The sequence below is a fragment of the Lepisma saccharinum genome, chromosome 4 (assembly GCF_977018435.1).
Source record: "Lepisma saccharinum chromosome 4, izLepSacc3.1, whole genome shotgun sequence".
In the NCBI taxonomy this organism is placed as follows: Eukaryota; Metazoa; Arthropoda; class Insecta; order Zygentoma; family Lepismatidae; genus Lepisma; species Lepisma saccharinum.
Window position 1 is genome coordinate 10,347,499 of NC_139232.1, and position 22,153 is coordinate 10,369,651.

General features: G+C 39.2%; 1 protein-coding gene across 8 annotated transcripts in view; it reads left to right on the top strand.

Annotated features, from left to right (window-relative positions):
- The window catches only part of Liprin-gamma (liprin protein kazrin), a 664,640-nt gene that overhangs the window by 493,320 nt on the left and 149,167 nt on the right, over positions 1-22,153 (top strand). For 7 of the 8 annotated variants that reach the window (XM_083120283.1, XM_083120288.1, XM_083120287.1 and 4 more), the window contains one exon: positions 21,864-22,027. The exons of the other annotated variant lie outside the window; for it this stretch is intronic. In XM_083120283.1, coding sequence (XP_082976409.1) covers positions 21,864-22,027 — 164 coding nt within the window. The remainder of the gene's footprint in view (positions 1-21,863; positions 22,028-22,153) is intronic. 8 annotated transcript variants of the gene reach the window in all.

Below are 22,153 nucleotides of genomic sequence, written 5' to 3' on the forward strand. Positions count from 1 at the left end.
CATCACGTCGGGCAGTGAGAGCGTATCTGCCGACATTTAGACTCACAGCTGTACGCTGACCTTGCGCCACTGGACGCGTCAGCAGTGCTTTATTATCCAGATAGCTAGTGTTCAGTTTGCAAGTGTTTGTAAAGTGTTAAGGTGTTAACAAGTGTTTTAGATTGTTTTGTTTTATTTTACGTATTACTGGTGCTTTTCTGCAGTCTAATGATGCCGCGCTATTCGTATAATTTGAAACAACGATTTTGCATGTACGACTCTTACGTCATTACGAATTCTTGTAGGGAAGTTCCCGTTCCACAGAGAGAGTGAGTTCTGATCCTTGCGAACAAATTTAGTGAAACAGGGTCTGTATGTTCTTGATAAGAAGCGAAGGGTAAAACTGCGTGTGCTTACAAAGGAGAAACTAGACGACGTTGGAACACGTTTGGAACACACTCCTCAAAAATCCCTCTGGAACCTTGCAGAAGAAACAGACATTTCCAAGTCGTCTGCATGGCGAGCTACCAAGCTTTTAAACCTGAAGCCACGCATTAGAAGAATTGAAAGAAAACATCAGGAGAGAAATTGAAGCAATTTCGGAAGAGGAACTGATACGTGTTAGTGAAAATTTCCAAAAAAAGATGCCGTAAATGTGTGGATGCGGGAGGACAACATTTCGTACACCTCTCGTAAGAAGGTGCGTGCTCACTTGAATTGTAACTGTGAATGTAATTGTACGAGCTTATTTCATTACATAGCTAGCGGCTCCAGTTACACGGATGTTGCATTCAGTTTGCCGGCAGACGAGCTAGCCGCCTCTCCGCGGCCAAGTCGACCGCGAGACTCACTGTAGAGAGTAGTTTAATTGGGCATCAGTGGCGGCGATTGAGTTCTAAAACGGGGGAGGGGGGCAAGTTGTCGCCACTGTTGGGTATTGTTGTTAGTCACTGCCATCTTTGCTCTGTTTAAAGCTAGGTCCTTTCCCAGTTTCTATTATATTAAAAGGGTGTAAAATTTAAGTAATGGGGGAATCTTGTTAGTTCAGATAAAACAGAAATCGAAAATGGGATTATTGAATTCATACAGTCACTCCTTAATTCTTTCTTAATATTTCTTGTTAAAGTTATAATTTGTTACTGCTTTATTTGTTATTGAGTTTTATATTGTTGTTTTCCCTCTCTAGTTGTGTAGCCTAAAGTCTTTAAGGCTCATTGTTAAATAAACCTCATAGTGCGCTTACGTTCTGTTATTTTGAAACTTTCAATTTACGGCTTAAATCTTACATTACTATTGACTTCCACTGCCTTAATTTTTGTGTTAAATATCTCTGCTTAGTTATTTGACCTTGTGTTTTTCTGAGAAAAGTGAGTTAATCTCAAAATTAAATAACAGAACGTCAACCAATCAATAAGTTAGTTCGTCATACGTAATGTACAGTGACCGACAATAAAAATAGGACACCTATATCGGCCTGAAATACTAGCTTCCCTGCAAAGCGTTGTGTGTTTTGCATAATTATACGGCGGTGATAAAAGTTGCCATTGAAAAGTTGCTATTAAAATCCACTTATTGCCGTAGAGATAAGGACTAACGAAGGATTAAAATTAAACGGTGTGGCTCGGCTGTTAGCACATGCAGATGATGTAGACTCACTGGGATATGATGTAAATACAATTAAGAATAATGCTAAAATATTTTTTCAAAGCAGCTAAAGAGAGAGGTTTGGAAGTTAGCAAAGAGAAAACTAAATATTTGCTTACAGGCCGAAACCAAGTGTTAGGTAATAATCAAAATCTAATTATTGATAACAACTCGTTTGAACCAGTTTCCAAATTCAAGTAGACCTACTTAGGAATAATACTAACAAATAAAAATGATATGAAAGAGGAAACAAAAAGCAGGCTTAATTTAGGAAATGCATGTTACTTTTCTCTTCATAAACTTTTGTCTTCTCGTTTGATATCTAAGAAACTAAAAGTTAAAATATACAAAACAGTAATTTTGCCTGTAATATATGGATGCGAAATTTGGTCCCTTACATTCAAAGAGGAACATAAATTGAGAGTATTTGAAAATAAGATCCTTAGGAAAATCTTTGGGCCTAAAAGGGATGAGGAGACAGGTGAGTGGAGAAGGTTGCAAAATTCAGAACTACATTCATGTCCAGATATTATTAGAATAATTAAATCAAGAAGACTTAGGTGGGCAGGCCATGTGGCACGAATGGGAGAGGAAAGAGGAGTTTACAGGATTGTTGTTGGGAAACCTGATGGTAAGAGACCAGTAGGAAGACGAAGATGGAGGGATAATGTTGAGATGGACCTAAAGAAAATTGGTAGGGATGGGAAAGAGTATATAGATCTTGCTCAGGATAAGGACAGACGGAAGGCCTGTGTTGCTGCAGCCATGAACATTCGGTTACAGTAAAAAATCTGTAAGGATGACAAAGAGAACTGACATGCACAGAGTCAATATTTGAATGTGGACGCACAGCATATTGAATATAGGTTTCTTCTTTTCCAAAAATCTTCTCTCGAATATATCCGTAGTGCTCGCATGGAGCGAAACGCAACACAAACGGGAAAACTTTGATTAGAGGCCACCGATATTAAGGCAGATGGCACCACCGTACCCTGACTCCGCTGGAAATTGGCTTAATGCAAATGTAATTGCATTTTCTGAAAATACCCCCGCGGTTCTTCCATCTTCTGAATGGAAAATAAAAACGCGACATTGGGACTGAAAGAACGTTGTGTGTGGAAGGTGGGGCGGATAAAATACATTTCAGTCAGAAAATATTATCTCTAGTTTTTTTCCCTTGTATCCACCGCAGGAGAAATTCGATTTTCGTTCCTTTTTCTTCCCATAAAAGCCAGCAGAGATACCTCAAAGATGGTAGAAGAAGACTTAGCCGAGTCTGCTTGTGACAGGGAAGAAAAATCAATGAAATGTGTGGACGCTGAATGTAACAAAAGAGGAGGGGAGGGGATGCTTACAGAAGGAGCTTCCGTATATGTGATTGATAATATAACGTTCAAGGGGGAGATGTTAGCCTTGTTTTCTTTCTCATGGAATCTTCGGTTGGCTATGCGTATACTTGGGTAGATTATCTACAGGGTGTGTGAAAAGTAACTAGGTATTGAACAATGGCTGTATTTTTTGTAATATTTACTCAATGTTAATGAAATTTTCTGTGCATATATTTCTGTGCGGAAACAATTGATATAATGATAATGAATATTGAAAAACATAAGTGATTTAGCTGACTTATTAATTAGGTAGTTAGTGTCTGGAAATTACGAGAAAATAATGTCTTATTGCAAGATTGCAAGGTATTTCTGATGTGGATGAAAGGACATTCACAAACACATTTGTACGACAGAACACCAACCTCTCAGAGGATTATCCTGGATGTGTGCAGACGCCGGAGCCTCGTTGGCCTGCAAATAGCAGTACAGCCCGGTACTGCAGGGAAGTGACACATCTGTCATAAGCATTCGTGTCATTCTTTCAGATTTTTTTTTAGGTGTAAACAACTGTCTGAAGCGAATGTGTTGTGTGGATGGTTTTTCACATTAATTTTTTTCGATCTAATTCAGTTTTTACTTCGGTTATTCAGTTCAAATACTAACTAAATGAACTTGATATCTGTTATTTACACCCATGAGAGCACATTTTGGGGATGTGGGCGGTAGGGCCCCGCATATTCTCGATCTCTGCCACTTTCGAGATGATGTGATCAGCCCCAAGCTCGCTCCGGCCACCTTTACCTGCCAGGGTCCCCCCCCCCCCCAGGTACCCTTTTGATTTGAGGCTGGGTGAACCCCAGAGCAGCTTTATGCGGGGACAAGCCCGGAAAAATTCCAACCTACCAACATCTTTTCATATTATAAAGTAATACCCCTATGCGGTAATATCCCTCGATTTTCACATATTTCTCAATTTTCACACTTACCTGTTTTCTTTATATTCTCTGTATTCTCATTGGGACAAACCCAAAATGTTCGAACCGGGATTCCAACCCGGGACCCTGTCATTGTAGCGCGCTGTGCTAAGCACTCCACCACGGAGGTCGACTAGCGACTAAGACAGGCTTTTTCATTTCTTGTACCTTGAAATGAACGATGTCACTATCCAGATTGGGGGGGGGGGGGTGGAGTTCGACGCTCCCGACGCCCATAGCTAGGTACATTTTATGCGGTCGGATAATATCAGCTTCCTAATCCACGTGCATGCATCACAATTCTTAAAATGTCTTAAGGGGAGCGTTTTTAGTGTGAAGTCGTCCGTAAAGAAATAGAAGTAAATGAAGAAGATAGAATTGTTAATCAGGCTGGTGTGCATCCATAGGAAACGCGAGAGGTTACACCTTGTTCGAAATTATACGTGTACGGGCTGGAATGAGACGCAAACACGGCTAGGAATACATGATATGTATGCAAATTTGCTAATAGCTTTGCCTGGATTGTTCCGTGTGCGCGTACACAAAAAGTGGAGGTGGGGAGAGTCGAGCGAATGTCATCCTTGATGCATTTTTTTAGCTTCGTATCGTCCACGAATTTTTGCATAGCGCAATCGTGAATGAAGCATAGTAGCCTGCCTCGTTTGGCGAGAAAGAGAGTTTATTTTTGTATGGGAACAGGACTTAACTGTGTGCAAGGGCTGGGCATTTCCCATACTTTTACACGTCTGTTGCAAAGTATGATGGAAAATTAGGGCTGAACCCATAGCGATACTTTTGCCGATTCCCACCGATAGCGATATCGATTCTTGTACATTGTAACAATTAAAAGTTGTTAAGAATACAGTAAAACCTCGTTAATCCGGACTAATGGGGGAGGGTAAGTTGACCGGCATGGGCGGAGTTTGAGCTTTTGCTTGGGGGGGGCAGACTCTGGGAGAAGCATATGATGTACCTGAGGGTTATTGAATATCCCCTAGTTTATAACGGGTTCGGAGGCCTTCCCCTGGAAATTAAAAAAAACAACAACTTAAAAACACTTAGTTTTAGGCCTTTTAGATTTGAAAATGTTAAATTTCCTCGCTTGAGTAAACAAATATTAATTAGTATATTGGTTGTCAGTTTTAAAAGAAGCAAAACAGTACGATTATTGCATTTTGCATTTAACTAAATTTTTATTGATACAATACTCGTATTACTTTAAAAAAAAGTTACGGTATAGCCTAATAGTAAGCTTCAGAAATTTTAGAAAAATTAAATTGAAAAGTTCTTTTGATGCTCCAGCAGTAACTGTTAACTCAACAATAAGTCATTTTACGTTTCTCTTTCTTCAAACTGTACACGTCAATCAAATCGTCTAAGACCCGCTATTGCGGCGCAATTACCGCACATGCCATCATGTCAGACGTCAAGATTTGTGGTATGGCTTCATAACAAAAATGTAGTAACTGAACTTAATCATGTGTTATTTTTAGTCTTTCTTTAAGTTGGGGGGCCAGCCCGCCCCCCCACCACCAGGCCCCTCCAGAACTCCGCCTGTGTTGACCGGTTTAACGAAAGTCCGTATTAACTGAAATAACCTAAAAGAACAGTAGAAAGTTCATTAAAACTCCGTTTATAGCAACAAAACACGTTTATTATGGTGTATTTAAAGGGCACAGGCCTAAATACACTATACACTACAGTACAAAGTCTGTTGAAAACAGAATTTCACCAGTGGTTGACTGCCTTTTCTTTGGGAAGTTCTCTTCTAGCCACATTTAAAACCTTGTATTCTGCTAGACTACTGCATCGAGGCTTTTTTGCTCGATCGTCTAATAGTTTGCACGGATGACGCTAGATGGCTCTACGGAATCGACAGTTTCTTCGCTCGAACAGGCAAACGATCGATGTACGCTCGAAGCCCAGTAATTCACAAACAACCGTAATATGTCTGTGGCAGTGGGCCTTCAAATATGCTTCGTGAAATGAAAGAAGCAGTGAAATTGAAACTGAAGTGGACATAGTCATCATCTCGATGTTAAAATGTAATTTAGTCTATCTTATCAATTCATAGCAATATATGAAAATGAATAGATGATTATGGGCTGAAACTACCACCACTAATTGTACACACATTTGTACGATTATTGTCACATTGAAATGAAATTTGATATTCTATATATTCGAGCGAATCACGCTCGACGGTGGGAGATTTCGATCGAGTTTGAGCGAGCGAAAATTGCCCAATGCAGTACTCTACATTCTGCCTTCATTTTTTCTCCTTCCTTTTGCCTGTCCGGATTAAGCGAAGTCCGGCTTATCGGGTCCGAATTAACGAGGTTTTACTGTATTGGTAAAAAATCAAGGGAAACTTTGAATTTTGCATAAATTCCAGGATAGTGTGGTGCGGCATTTTTTTGCAGATCCCACGAACGATCAATGCGCCGGAAAAGTATCGGCCGATATCTGTAAATAAAATGCAACCGATACTTTTCCGATACCAATGCATCGGTATCGGCTCAGTTAAAAGCTAAAGTCCATGGTCTAACAGACCTCTGAGAGCCAGGGCCTGCCAGACCGATTTTTTTCACGCGTTTGTTGATTAACACGTAGTCAGCGCATCGAGTCCCATCGTCGCTGTATTCCATCTTTCGAGACCGGAAACAGGATGATATGGCCTTGATTTATGATTATTTATCACAAAAATAAATGCATGGCACATGTTACAGCTCAGAATATCCCAAGTGTTTCATTCCTGATGTTTTGGTAGTTTCTCACTTACATTAAGTGAACATGTTGTTTAAATGCATTCCATATGTCAATGCATTGTTCTGGAGCTGTTTCCAGCCTGAATTTATGTCTTGTTTGGTCACCAGAGGTATGGTTTAATGTTTGCAGCAGATGGCATTATCTCATCAACAAAGCTAGCTTCCGTGTTATAGTAGTTTACTCATCGAACTAACAATACAGGAGTCGTGGGTTCGAATTCTGGGTATAGCATGGAAATTTCATTATGTTTGTCCCATGGTTGTTTGATTTAAATCAGGTTCTTTGGTTGAAATCGTGAGATTTTTTTAAAAGCAATTATTTAATTCGCTTTCAAATAAAAATAAATAATTTATAGATTCATGTACAAAAGAAACTTGTAATCTCAGAATGACTTTCGTTGAGAGCAAATTAATCTCGTAATCATTCAGCTGTGTTTAATTGGGTCCTTAGATACGTCAGTATTTTCAAAGGAAAAGCATGGGAACAAAATATATGTACTGAAAGTTGAAACTCGTGCCTCATACAAAGGTAAATTTAATATGTAAACTGTAATCACACTAAATACCTGTTGCTTCACAACTCAATTATATTTTCATGGACAAGAAATAGCAAATTTTGTGTAGAAATGAAAACAAAATGCCAATTATGTTAAACTGTATATTGTGTCATTATCACTAAGCTTTAACTAAACAGGGTGGCTGATAAAGTTTAGCAAAGTATTCTTTAAAACAAATGAACGACATTCAGCTACAAATACTAAAAAATATTTATAGTGTTAGCATTATAAGACTAATTCCTTTTCCAGTTAGTTACGGAAGCAGTCTGCTTCTACAAGTGGCTTTTGAAAATACCGAAACAAGATATCTATAGTCTTACTTTCGCGAGAAGTAACATACATGCTGTACTCAAAATCAAACACAAACAACAAATTAACAAATGAAAAATACACTTTCAATATGTTTTGATGTGAATTATTTGTGTATTGAAAGTCATTCTGACACGCAGCTTAACACACTATGTATGGATTATGCCCAACACCTTAAACATAAAAAAAAAACAAATGAATGGCTTATTGCAGAAAGGGACCCGAGTCACATTTTTGAGGAATCGGAGTTAATGGTATTTTTTATTTTCCTAGTTACAGACACATCTTTTAGTGCAGAAAGGACGTCAGTCACACGAGGATATAGCCAAGAAAATGCAAAGTGAAAAGTGTACTTTAATGCAGAAAGGTACCTGAGTCACTGACTCGGGTCCTTTTCTGCAATAAACTTGGCCGTATTTATATGTTGTACGAACTGTGTACGCTAATCTGTAATACAGCTCGGGCGGTAAAAATACTGTCAAAATTATTGACACCAGTAACATTATTGATTTCGCAACGTGGTGGCCTCATGTCTACAAAAAAAGATGTGCCATCTGTGAAAACTACCATTTGTTCCTACAAGAATAGGCAGTATTTTCAGATTTCCAAGTATCATTACTTTGAATACTGCGTTGAACATAAGGGTACTGTCAAGGTTTCCGAAGTCATCAAAGGTTTGACGTCTCACACCTTCTATTTGTCCAAAGGTGCAAGAATTGTAATTCCTATGCCACGTACGTTTCCAGTTGCACGTATGCCGATCAAGCTTACTAAATTAAAGGACATATGAACTGCCTTGTCGTATGTACCAGACGACGACAAATGATTTTATGAAGATATTCTTCAGTGGCCCACTACACACGGCAATGAAACAGACTCAGATGTAGAGTAACACATGCATGTATGACCTCGTACATTATTGTACTTCAAACACCGACAATAAAGTCCAGAAAGTGCAGTACACTGTCATTCATTGATGAATCCATAATTTTCTGTGGCATATATAACATAATCTAACCTAACCTATCGTATGTGGCAACGACAAACGGGCGTTTGTAGGATATTTCTCATCTTATTTCTCAAAGTTTACACTTTTATTGCAGAAAGGTACCGGAGTCACAACCTTTTCATCTCCACTGTCTCTAGCAGCATACTGCAGGAGGGCGAATTGAGGGTTGCAAAATTAACTTTTCTTTATGCTGAATATTTGAGCCAACAACGACACATTTCTTTCATACACAATCAATATTATACAATTTTTCTTGTTTTTCCCAGAATTGTGCAAAAGTGACTCAGGTCCCTTTCTGCAATAAGCCATTCAAATGTGTATAATCATAATTAGGGCTCGGATTTTTAGGTGCTAAAAATCAGAAAAATATTTATTTTTTATGTGCTCAAAATATGGAAAATATTTACACTTTATGTACTTAAACATGGAAAATATGCATTTTTATGTGCTAAAAATGTTGAAAATTTCTGCTTAAAACAGCTCTACTGACCAGATGAAATTAGCATGTTTTGCTGAAAAATGGTGAATTACAATACACCACAACTGTCATCTCCAAATTGTCCATTACAAAGGACTGACGATTGTCTCGAAACAGTGCCTTATACTGCGAAAATGTTCGTTCTACATCACATGAAGTCAACCTCGCATACTTAAGGCATGATATTTCACTCACACTTAAATATCCAATATTGTCTTCTTGTTCACCGTCCAATACATTCGAAATGTTACACATCATTTTAAAGCCGGAATTTTTTGCCATGACATCTTGGAGTTTTCTGCGAAGCAATTGTGCCTTAAGTTTGTTGAGCTTGCTCTCCACTTCACAAACTTCTTTAACTGCTTCTGACAAAGGAATGTCCGTTGCTTCTAGTTTCTTGATCGTATTACATAGGAAACTCACATTTTCAGAAATATAAGCCAGGTCATTTCTTAATATAGAGTCACTCAACATACCTTGAAGAATTTCAATTGAAGAATTGAATTTATTCAGTCCATTAACAACAGATGAAAATTCTTCAAAATTTTCTGCATAGTACGCAACAGCATTAAGCCATGTTCCCCACCGCGTAACTACAGGTGTGGGTGGCAACGGTGTATGGGGATTTTCCTTTTTGAAGATTTCAATTCTTGTTGGCGATTTCACAAACACCTTTTTTCCATTCGAAACCAATTTATCTACATTAGGATATACATTTCTTCACATACCCTATGCAATCCATGAACAATGCACGTAACATGAGTCATTTTAGGATAACTGACTGCAAGACCTTCTGCTGCTTTCTTCATATATGCTGCAGCATCTGTGAGCAAAAGTAAAACATTGTCGAACTTCACCCCACTTGGCCACAATATCTGCATGGCTTCATTGAACAATCTAGCAATTGTAACATGATTTGTGGCACACAGTTCTTGGCACAATAAAAGAAAAGATTTACTTGAAATTGTTTCATCATTTTTCAATAACCCAACAACTACATTTTCCACTTTCCTACCACTTGAGTCCGTACTTTCATCTATGCTGACCCAGATTTTTTCATTCTCACAGATATCACGAATTTTCTGCATCGTTTCTTCGTAACACTTTGGGAGGTAACATTTCCTTAAAGTAGACTCATCTGGGGTGTCGATGTTTGTGTATTTGCCTAAAAAATGTCGCAGCTGAGGATGATTCACCTTATAAAGCGGTATGTCAGCAGAAACAAAAGCCATACACAAATCCGCACAATAACGAGAAAACTTGGATGGTTCTTGGGACGAACTTGGGATGGGGTCACCAATAAGGGATTGTTTGCTTTTCACACGCACAGCTGCAGCAATATGTTTACTGCCATTCACATGTTGGGTTACCTGAGATCGCTTTTCTGCTGTTATGGCTTTTCCACAGGGCTAACAAAAGAGTAGCTTTCCATCAGTGGTAAATGTGTTCTTGAATTCTGCAACATATTGCTGCAAACGATACCTTGGTGCAGATTTCACTTTCGGCATTTTCAAACACGCACACACTTACAGAAAACTCGCACCTTTCGAACGAAACACACTAGTGCTTCTCCCACGCAATACCACGCCAAGCAAATACTGTGGAACAATCTGTCCACTACTGAACGTTGAGCTTACGTTTTACCTCTCAGTATGGACAATTCGTTACATCCAGACTGGATACTGTTGCCAGGTCTTGCAGAATTTTTTCCCTCTCTAAGATTAGAAAATAAATACAGCGACTATAAAAAAAACCCTTTTGATTTTTTTCTGGGAAATGTTAAAAAGATAAGAAAATTTAAGTAGATACGAAATTTTATGTGAAAGTTTTGGGACAAAACATTAATTTTATGCATTTATGAGCGAATATTAAGAAATATGTATTTACATAAAAAAAATTGGAAAATATGTTTTTTTATGTGAAATAAAATTTGATATATAGGCTCCAGTTACTATGATCGGAATTTGTAACTCACTTACGAGGTCATATCTACTCGCAGAAAAAATATTTATTTACCTAAAAATCCGAGCCCTAATCATAATGCTGAAGAACATAAAAAGCAACTTTATGGAAAAATCGCAAACTGTGGTTGGTCCCTTGTATTTCATCATCTTCGTCATTAATCTAGCGTGGTAGAAAGACGATATCTTTATTGTCTGTGACATCCTTTGCACAGTAGAGAAATCGAGGCAAAGCCTCCCAAGAACAACCTTAAATAAAATATATAAATAAGTTAAAAGTTTCCATCCTGATAAAATAATTCTAAACATAACACTTCACTTTTGTTTACCACAAAAGCCTTTTGTTCTAATGCATTCTGTCTCTGGGGAAAAATTTGGACTGTATAGGAAGGAAGCTTCCTCGAGACGTGGGACTAGACAGGCTTTCGCTCCCATAATTCATCATTCACCCTTTCTTCCTTCAGCGATGCAGAGCGTCTTGGTGGTAAATACATAACTTACCTGAGAGAGAGAGAGAACTTACCTGAGAGAGAGAGAGGACTAAGTGTGAGTTACGGACCAGTTACTCCCGAGGTCGGGGAGGTGGGGGGAGGGGTTTCACCGTGGCTAGGTAAAACGGCGAGGATAGTGTAAGGAAATTAGCGAAGAATTATGACGCAAGAAATTGTTTCCTGGAAGATCCAAAAAGAGGTACAAAAATCTTAGTGTGGGAGGCCACCTGAAAAGCTTTTCTTTGGTAGAGGAAACAATGTAGACCACCTGTTACCCAAAAAAATTAAATTACTTAATCTGTCTCAAACACAGTATTTATTACGTTCATCATTTTAGGCATTTCTTCCATGCACAGTAACTACACGCTGTCTTGGGACTGATTGATTGATTTGTTGTTTTAAGTTCACTTTATGCACAGTAAGGCTAATCGAGACTGGACCTACAGTTTAAAGTGGGATCCGAACCACTTGTGCCTCCACCGGGTATCGAACCCGGGACCCCTTGATTACAAGGCAACAACGCTACCACTCTGTCTCGGGAATTTGTGGAGCAGCGCTACCCATAACGGTAGAGAAGGGGCGGGTGTGCGGATAAAAGCAGGGAGCGGTGCTGTAAACATCTGGTAGCTGCAGCTGCGATTCCCCCCCCCCCTCCAATGCATTCACTTCCGCTCTCACGTGCTCATTGGTCGAGCCATCTCGAATCACTACTTAAGCAGATACTTGTTTTCGTTCGCTTGCACCAGAGATTCTCCAGCTTGAGTAACTCGTTTTCATTTGTGGAGGCCAGAGAGCGTTCCCTGCGGTGCGAACGTCCCGCCTGCACCTCAAGTTCAGTAACCAGAGTGGGGGAGCCGCTTGTGTTGAGAGGTAAAAATACTGTGAGGGAAAGCGCCCTCCTTTTTACGTAAGCACTGCCTGTTTCTCTTGCCATGATTACAATGCCACTCTGCAGTTTTGCTCACGAATCGGATGGCGAGAGGTTTTCCAATGCACGAACGCAATCGACGAAGCCTCCTGCCTCACAATTCTGAGGGTCACGTGTATGCGATATCGCTCTTTCGCAAATACGCTGAGCTGACCTAAATTCTTGCAACAGACGCATTATTACGTTTAATTGAACTTACTATACAAGTTCAATAACGTCGCTCTGACACATTGGCGTGCCGAAGGGGGGTTGGTGGGTATCATACCCCCCCCCCCCCCACGTTTGGTCCAGTGTTCCTAAAAAGAGAAGATCAAAGGCAGAAAAAGATGGTGAAATTAGGGCTAACTACTAAAAAAAGTATATATAACTCCCTAATTCCCTTTCGAAAATCCTGGGCACGCCACTGCTCTGGCATCAGGAGGCTTATACTGTGTCCTGTCCATGTGTGTAAAGTGTATATAATTGTGCTTTCACCTATTTCATATTATTATCATTCGTTCTCGTCTTCGCGTGCCACCCCGATGGCGCAGTGATAGCCTCGTCGTCTTGTAATCAAGGTGTGCCGGGTTCGATACCCGGTGGAAGCGCATAGTGGTTCGGATCCCACTTTAAACTGTAGGTCCAGTCCCTATTAGTCTTACTGTGCATAAAGTGGAATTCGCGATTAGCCAAAAGTGGCAGAAAAACTAAGTCTAGCAAATCAATTAATCAACCAAAACGTATAAGAGCTATTGAGGATATAATCAATTGTGATCTACATGAATTTTTTTCTAAATATATAATTGGATTTTTTTTTTAAAAATTATTAAAGTAAAATTTTCTTGAAAGTTGGGAAATGTTTTAGGGGAGTCAAGTGCTCACCTTAACGATATCCCTGTTTTTCATTCTATAAGGATTGTCTTTTTTGCCTTGCTTCATAACAGAGGTTGTTAACTCCATACCAACCCCCTCATACTCCCTTATCAGTTCAGCCCTTTCTGAGGCTTTGTCGATAATAACAGTCAACAAGACATGGGCACTCAAACCCACTTATTCTCAATTTAACGTCTATTCCAGAGAGATAATTGGCGTACCACAATTGGAAACACTGCGAAGAGGGCGTTCCAATCTGCTACGAGAATGAAAGGGAAGGAAATCGAAGACGTTCGAGGAGATTCTTCCGAAGCGAAAGCCTTTTGTCCAGCTGTTGCACCACAAGGAAAATATCTTCTTGGTAGACTTCCACAAAAGCCCCCGGGATTCTACTTCCGGATAATGTTCGTAGTAAATAAGGAAGAGGAAAGGGGAACGCTGGAAGGATAAAAGACGGCATCTCGAGTTTATAAATTTCTCCAGATGAAAACATCTTCTGGAACCTTGAGAGGGAGATTTTAAGACCTTCTCTACGCAGAACTGCAATACGACCGAGGTTAAAGGCTTTGCTGGTGGGTCTTCGGGACTTTCTGAGCTTTGCCCCGCAGCGCAGTCTCGAATCGGCAAACACTTGAAGTTAACAAGACTAAGGTGATTTTGGGTCACCGTCCTCTCTCTTCGATTTGATTGTGAAGAATCTGGGTTCGAACTCCAGCTAGGGGCAAGTTGAATCATTTTGTGTTATTCCAACCGACCTCCAGGACTTCCCGATGGCGCAGTGGTAGCGTCGTCGCTTTGTAATCAAGAGGTGCCGTTGTTGGAGGCACATAGTGCTTCGGATTCCACTTTAAACTGTAGGTACAGTCCCGATTAGCCTTACTGTGCACAAAGTGGACTTAAAACACCAACTCAATCAATCAATCAATCAAACCAACCGACCTACGTGGCGGAGTGGTTAACGTAGCGCGCCACTACGCCGTGGGTGCTGGGTTCGGATCCCGACCTTGCCATGGAGAGTGCCTCTTCATAATATCATCACTCATCCTCGAGAATAGCATCGCAATTGTAGTAAAGAAGTCAGTCTGCGAAGCCACAGGAACCAGATTCGAATCCTGGTCGATGCGTAGGCGATTTCGTTGTGTTCCTACCTGCGTAACTAGGACCTTGGCTGTCCTGATGGGTAGATGTAGCTCAATGATCATTCATTCTCATTAACAGAGCACTCGCCATTTATGGCTAGCCTGATGGTAAGGTGCAAGAGGTGACAATAACACACATATGAATGGCAAATACACAAACACTTAGATTTTACACTTTCCAATCTGGATCACACATGGTTAGATATAAGGATAATTATCTATCTATGGTTGATGAAGATCTTGTCGTAGAGCAACTTAACTGTACAAGCTTTCCCAAAGCTTCTCCTATTCCTCCTTTCCTTCTCTCAGGCAAAGACTGAGTGTCTCCTCGTTTACCCCGGACGAATTTTCCAATGACTGACCCCTCACTGTCCGTTGCACTCAAGTTTATTATTCTTTCTTCTCTTCCTCGTTACTGACTCATTACTTTATAATATATTTTAAGTCAGCAATATGACCACTTGTACGAAGGTTGCTGGAAAAGTTTCTGCAAACTACCACCAACAGTGGCGCTAGTGTTCCGCAATTATAAAATTCGGAAGAATAGACCTTTTTTATGTTTAAATTATCTTTTGACTGTTTAAGCCTATTCGTTTATTTTTCACGTCAGTTTGAAGAAATGAGAAATGGAAATTTCTCGTGAACACTTTCGGGCAATGATTTTTTATGATTTAAAATGTAGTTTAACACCGAAACAATGCATCGAGGGACTTCATTTGGCTTTTGGGGATGAAGCAGCATCCAATATGACCGTGTACAATTGGTTTTCCGAATTCCAGCGTGGTTGCACATTTCTCAGTGATGAATCTCGTGAGGGTCGTCCATCCACGTCTGTTGTTGCCAGTGATGATGTTGCTGTGCGTGAAATGATTGAGAGAGATCGACATTTGACATACCGTGAGATTCAGGCATCCTTGAACATTGGTATGAAAACAATACATACGATTTTGCATGGTCATCTGAACGTACGGAAACTTTCAATCCGTTGGATCCCACACAACTTGACCGAAGCTCAAAAACAGGCTCGTGCAAATTGGTGTAAAGAAATGCTCAAAAAATTCAACCTAGGCAAGTTAAATTTGGTGTACTACATCGTTACAGGGGACGAAACTTGGATCTATTCATACGAAGCCGAAACTAAACAGCAATCCACTGTTTGGGTGTTTCAAAGTAAGCCGAAACCAACAAAAGCTGTTCGGTCGAGGAGTGCTGCCAAGCAAATGATTGCTTGTTTCTTCGGTTATACTGGGCATGTGGCAACAATAGCTTTAGAAGATCGAAGGACTGTAAATGCTGAGTGTTATACAACAATTTGTTTGTCAGAGGTCATCAATGAATTGCGTAAAACAAACCCAAATCGTCGCATTATTCTTCACCACGACAATGCCAGTTCCCACTCAGCACACTAAACTGTTGATTTTTTGTCCAGTAAAAATGTCGAATTAATGACTCATTGTCCGTACTCACCTCATTTATCACCTAATGACTTCTTTTTGTTTCCACACATGAAAAATAAGATGCGTGGAGAGCGATTTGTGTCGCCTGAAGCAGCTGTTGACGCATTCCGAACAGCGGTTTCTGAGGTATCAGCTTCAGAGTGGAAGAAATGCTTTCAAAATTGGTTTGAGCGTATGCAAAAGTGTATCGATCTTAAGGGTGAATACTTTAAAAACCATAAAGCCATTCCCAGAATTTCACATGTCTTTTTCATATTGATTGCAGAAACTTTTCCAGCAGCCCTCGTATACTATATTAACGTCAGGAAGATTAACTACTGATGCAGCATTTTTTAAATACCTTAGAGTACAACGGCTAGTGATAAGGTTTAACAACTCTTATACTTGATAAGGATTCTTTGATTTATGGCGTGCTGTTACGCCTGATCCATCTCATTTGTAAGAGTCAGTGAGGACACCCAAATATCAACATTCCTTCCACGTAGAAGAGCATGTACTGAATTGCTGCAGACAACGAGACGTCTGAATTCACAGCAATTATAATGCTCCGTGGGGCTTGAGTTGTCTTGTTCGTGTGAGTTTGTGATTGTTCTTTCATTCTTTTTGTCTCCTTACCATTCATCCTCATCTTTGCGATTGGCCGAAAGTGACAGGAAATTCAAGTAAACTCATCAATCAACCATTTCATCTGTTCATAATTCATCTTTATCGTCTCAGTTAACCCACAGTCACTACAGAATTTTCAGGTAGCCGCTGCTTCTTCGCCGCTCGTTGTTCTCTTACAGTTTTTTACCTCCTTTTTGTTTTTCTTTATTTCTTTCCCTATTTCTTCCTTCCTGCATGTATGTAACTCTATCTTTTACTTTATTCCCGACCTTCCTACTCCAGTGTCTATCTCTTTACGTGTGTGTGTATATCTTTCCATTTTATATCTTTCTTCCTCCACTTCTCTGCCTCATAACTTTCTCAATTTATCTCTTCGTCTGTTTCATACCTTTTTTTTACTGCCTCTTTCCTTTCTTCTGTTCTCTACCTCTTTTCACTTTTCTTTCGTCCTCCGTTTCTAGCTTGCTTCATCCATTTCTTAGAAACTTCTTCTCTCTTTCTGAAGTTATCTTTCTCTCTTTGTTATCTCTAGCTGTTTCTTCCGTCCTTTGTTTTTTCTGGTTATTTCTTTCTTCCTCTATTTATCTATCTCTTCCTTCCTATGTTTTTCTAGCCCTTCCTCTCTCATTTTATCTATATCTTTCCTCCCTTTTGTCTATTTCCTTTACCCTCTCTCTCGCTCTCTCCAAGTGTGATCCTTGCTCTATTACAAAATATTTCATGTACGTAGTTTATTTTGGGTGGGCAAGAGGGTGACTAAACCTCTGCTTCAAATCAGAGATGATACTGGTCCGATTACTTCTTGAACACGCCATGAACCAATCTCCATTCAAACACACACAGCAATGAAATTAAATTAACTTCATAGGGCTTGAGAAACGTCGGTTAATATAATCATACCAATTCGGAAGCAAAAAGGATCAGTTCAGAATCGTCAAGGAATTCGAACAGAAAGCAAGAACCATAAAAGATGTCTTGTTACGCTCGTCGGAAACATTCCGATTTAAGTTTCCTGTTTTTCATTTCGCAGATACTACGCATGGCCCCTACCACCAAACCTATAATATCCCTCTGTTCATTCTCGTTGTTGTTTTCAGCCTCCGTCCCAATTTCCTTTTACACGATTCCCCTCCTTATTTCCTTGCTGTGCAAGGGCAAAAAGTTACGCATCCTGAGAATCATTCAACCCAACTTCATTTGTGCACAAGGAGTTTCGAAGATATCGCCAAGCGAAGTTTTCTTTCACAAATTAGTTCTGTATCCGTGCTTCTAGCCAGAAAAGAAGATAACGAAAGTGGGGAAGGGCAGAAATAGCTTCAATTTTGTCAAACAGTTTCTTTCGTGAAAGAAGAAAAAAGAGATTTGTACAATGGCATTTATTTCGTTCATTTTAGCAACACACAAAACGTAGCAATTGGACAGTACAAGGGCATGTTGTTCTTGTAATGCCTGAAGAACGAATTCAAAAACTTATCCATTGTTCAACAGAAACAAGAAAAAGTTAATTTAAAAAAGCCTGCACAATGATAAACTGGCTTTTTAATTAAACATTTCCTCTTGTAACAAACATACTTTTTTCAGCTTTCACGTTCAAATTTAGTTCTTCGTTAAAAAAAAAAAGTTAGTCATAAATTCAATCAAAGTTTTAAGCACGTTGCTGTGTTTTTCTGACCACTATACCTAAAAAAATGAGTAATTATTCTTAGTAACTGTGTGTTAATTAGCACGTTAAATATGAACAAGGTTTGTTATACTTAACCATTTATATATATTTCTACACTGTTTTCTCAGCCAATTCAGATTCGTTTTCTTTTACTTCGCTTTTCTGCTGGTTTTGGCTAATCGCGAAGATGAGGATGAGCTTAGATATGATGAAATTGATGAATATACAGTCACAAAGAACACCCATGCCAGAATTCGAACCCAGGTCCCCTGGAGTCTTGGCGCGCTATTCTAACCACTCCGTCATGGAGGTCGTCTTTTGCTCAGTCGAAGTTGTTTTCTACAAATCTCAACATTGTATATTTGCAATGTAGAACTGTTTCTTTAAGTGTTGTAAACTGTTGGTCACGTCAAAAACAAGTTAACAACCTTGCCAAACGAGCTATCGTTTATTTTCGAACTGTTTCAGTTTCAGATCTTATATTGATCTTTTTACCACAGTAATTCCAGTTGTAAACAATATGCTATTTATTATTAGTGACCATGCAGTTGTTAGTTTTGATATTATCTGAAATTCGACAACCAGAATTTTGACTGTTTTTATTGTTATTATTTGTATTTTTACTTTAGTTAATCGTGGTTAGTATCACTGCCTAATTGCTTTAATTTTGTATTTTGGTGATTTGATTTAACAATCGAAGATATTATTAGAGACTCGCGCAGTTTCGACGTGGCCTCTGGCCTCCTCGATGGCGCAGTAATAGCCTGGCCTTGTAATCAAGGGGTCCCGGGTTCGATTCCCGGTGACATAGTGGTTCGTATCCCACTTTAAACTGTAGGTCCAGTCCCGATTAGCCTTTCTGTGCATAAAGTGGACTTAAAACATTAAATCAATCAATCAAAATCGACGTGGAAAGTTCTGTATGTAACGTTAGGTGTGTACGGGCTCTAATATTGTACATTTATACAAACTATTCTTAATAATAAACTGAGTAAGCAATAACCATTTCAAGATATTTAGTTGGATATTTTGTTTAAACGAATTCAATAGCGACACTAAATTGGAAAAGCAATATTTACGTCCTTTATCATTTTCACATTTTTAAACGTAATTAAAAAATAATTGTTTTCAGTCACTCCCCTCAAATTCCTATCTCTCGCCTGTAATAAATTCTGATGCTCATATTTTGAAATTCGATAAGTCTAGCATAATTCACTTACAGTAGTTTTCGGGGAAAATATTAACTTTGTTCAAGTTCCCTAGCAACGTCCATTTCCACGGTCAACAACAAGCACGGCAAACTCTAAACATTTGTTTGTTATTATACCTCTAAAATTTTAGTTAAAACAGCCACGATGTAGATATTTTCCCATTGAGTATACCAATATATGATTGTATCTGGAATGAAACTCCTTATGTAGATGTCACTCTTGTTTGAGGCACCTTTTCTAACCAGGAGTTGATTCATCTGTGTGTTTCTGATCGGCTAGGATTTTGACAACCTTAAAATTACCAAAAAATGACCTTTAAAAAATGCATTTATGACCTAATGCATGCAATAAAATGACCTATAAACTTAGAAAATGACCTAAAAATTCTGAAAGATTTGTAAAACAAATTTATAAACTACCAAGAGAAATTCAAATTACAAATTAACATTACAGTATCTATCACATGTTCATTGCGTATGGTAGTATAAGTAAGAAAGTTCCCTTTTTGTCATCTTTTACACTTTAAGTACTGAGTTGCTGTACACAACGAAAATCATATGCAAATTTTCAAAAGTGAATGATTGTCGGTTGTCGGACAAGAATTCCTTGTACATGGAAAAACTCTCGACTTCCACCGACACAAGAGGAGCGTACTTGAAATGAACAATATCACTTGCTGTTAAGTCACTTTCAATTCCATGGAGTGCAGCTAAAGAGGAATTTTGAGCCATAATCCGTTCGGCAACAATGTATCTGCTGATAGAGGGGGAAATCACATTGTTTGAGCTGAATTGTTACACAACAGCATGTGTCAACAATACTGCACAGAATGTCTTTTTTCTTCATACACAGTCGTTCAGAACTGCGCTGAGGGCAATGAGACGAGGGTCGGGAACCTCCCTCCTTCAAAGGGTTACGTTTGCATGTAAAATGCCCCTTCTTTCACCAAAATGTAGAAAAATGCATAAGATGACTTTTAAAAGGCCAAAAATTACTTAAACGGTTTAAAATGTTTAAAAAATGACCTTTACTCCAAAAAGGATCAAAAAATAATGCCCTAACAAAGGCATCCCAATTAATTCACTTACGTGTAAAAAACGTTCCTATCTACTTATGCAACGTTTGTACCTTACCAAAAAGAAGATGCATTTGAATCAAAATTCTAGCCTAACTGATCATACACCACACGCTTCACCGCTCTAGAACGCAGTGCAAACGGTGCAGACACCATATACACTACTCGATACTAAATGAACGAAGCAGACGAGTCGGTGTTGCAGGTGTAACCAACTAGCTGCGTGAGTGCAGAGTGTGTCAGAGAGATGCAGTGAACTCCTAGTGGTCTAGATGCTGCTGGTTCGAAATCCGGATTAACTATACCTTCTCTTCCGCACAGCTAACCATAAGTGGTAGTAAAGTAACTGAAAATAACTCTCTTTTCATCACCCTTTCTTTCCTTCTCTCTCACTCTCTTTCTCTCACTCTTTCTCTTCTCTTGCAATCTCTTTGTCTTTCCTCGCCATCTCTATCTTTCTCTCTCCCTTTTCCACTTTCTCTTGCTTTCAATTTTCCTATTCCTCTTTTCTTGCAATCTTTCCTATCTTTTCTCACTATCTCCTTCTTTCTTTCTCTTTACCTTTTCCTCTATTCATGCCATCTTTTTCTATCTTACCTCACCATCTCTTTTATTTCTCATTTTTGCACTTTCCTTTGCTTTCTCTCTACCCCTTCATATTTTTTGTCATATTTTTCTGTCTCTCGCCTCACCATCTCTATCTTTCTTTCTACATTTTCAACTTTCTCATTCTGTTTTCCTCTTCCTCTTTTCTTGTCATCTTTTTTTATCATTCCTCACCATCACAGTCTTTATTTCTCCTGTTTCCACTCCCCCTTGCTTTTTCTTTTCCTCTCCCTCTTTCCTTGCCATCTTTTTATATCATTTCTCACCATCTCCCTTTTTGTTTCTCCCTTTTTACACTTTTCCTTGATTTCTATTTTCCTCTTCCCCTTTTCTTGCCATCTCTTTATCTTTCCTCACCATCTCTATCTTTCTTTCTCCCTTTTCCATTTACCTTGCTTTCTCTTTTCCTCTTCCCCCTTTTGAAATCTCTTTCTATCTTTTGCCTCACCATCTCCTTTCTTTCTCCCTTTTCAACTTTCTCTTGCTTTCTCTTTACCCCTTCCTCTTTTTGCTATCATTTTCTATCTTTCGCTTCACCATCTCTATCTTCCTTTCTCCGTTTTCCACTTTCCCTTGCTTTCTCTTTTCCTTTTCTTCTTTTATTGCCATATTTTTCTATCTTTTCTCGCCATTTCTATCTTCGTTTCTCCCTTGTCCACTTTCTCTTTTCCTCTTCCTCTTTTCTATTTTCCTCTTCTTTCAGGTAAGTGCTCGAATAATGAAATGAATATTTCCAGTTTGACAGTGGCATTAACATTAATTGAATTAATACAACTGACTAAAATGTGAAGACGCCATGTTTGATGAGATCTTCTCTTCTGCTTGCAGCTATCCAGTCGCTCGACTCCCTCAATGAGCAGATCGTGCGGTCGCTGTACGGCGCAGAGCTGAGCAGCGGTTCCCACCACCTGAATCTCGCCTCGAGACATGGCGAGCAAGAGGCCCTCCATGCCTCCATGGCTCTCATGAGACGCCTACTGGTGGACGCTCAGGTAAGTGTTTCATTCATTCTTCTTTCTCTTCGTTTATCACCGTTTTTCTCTCTCTCTTTGCTTTATCTCCCTTCCTTCTTGCACTCTTTTTCCTTCACTCTCCCTATCTTTCCTCTTCCTCTTTTT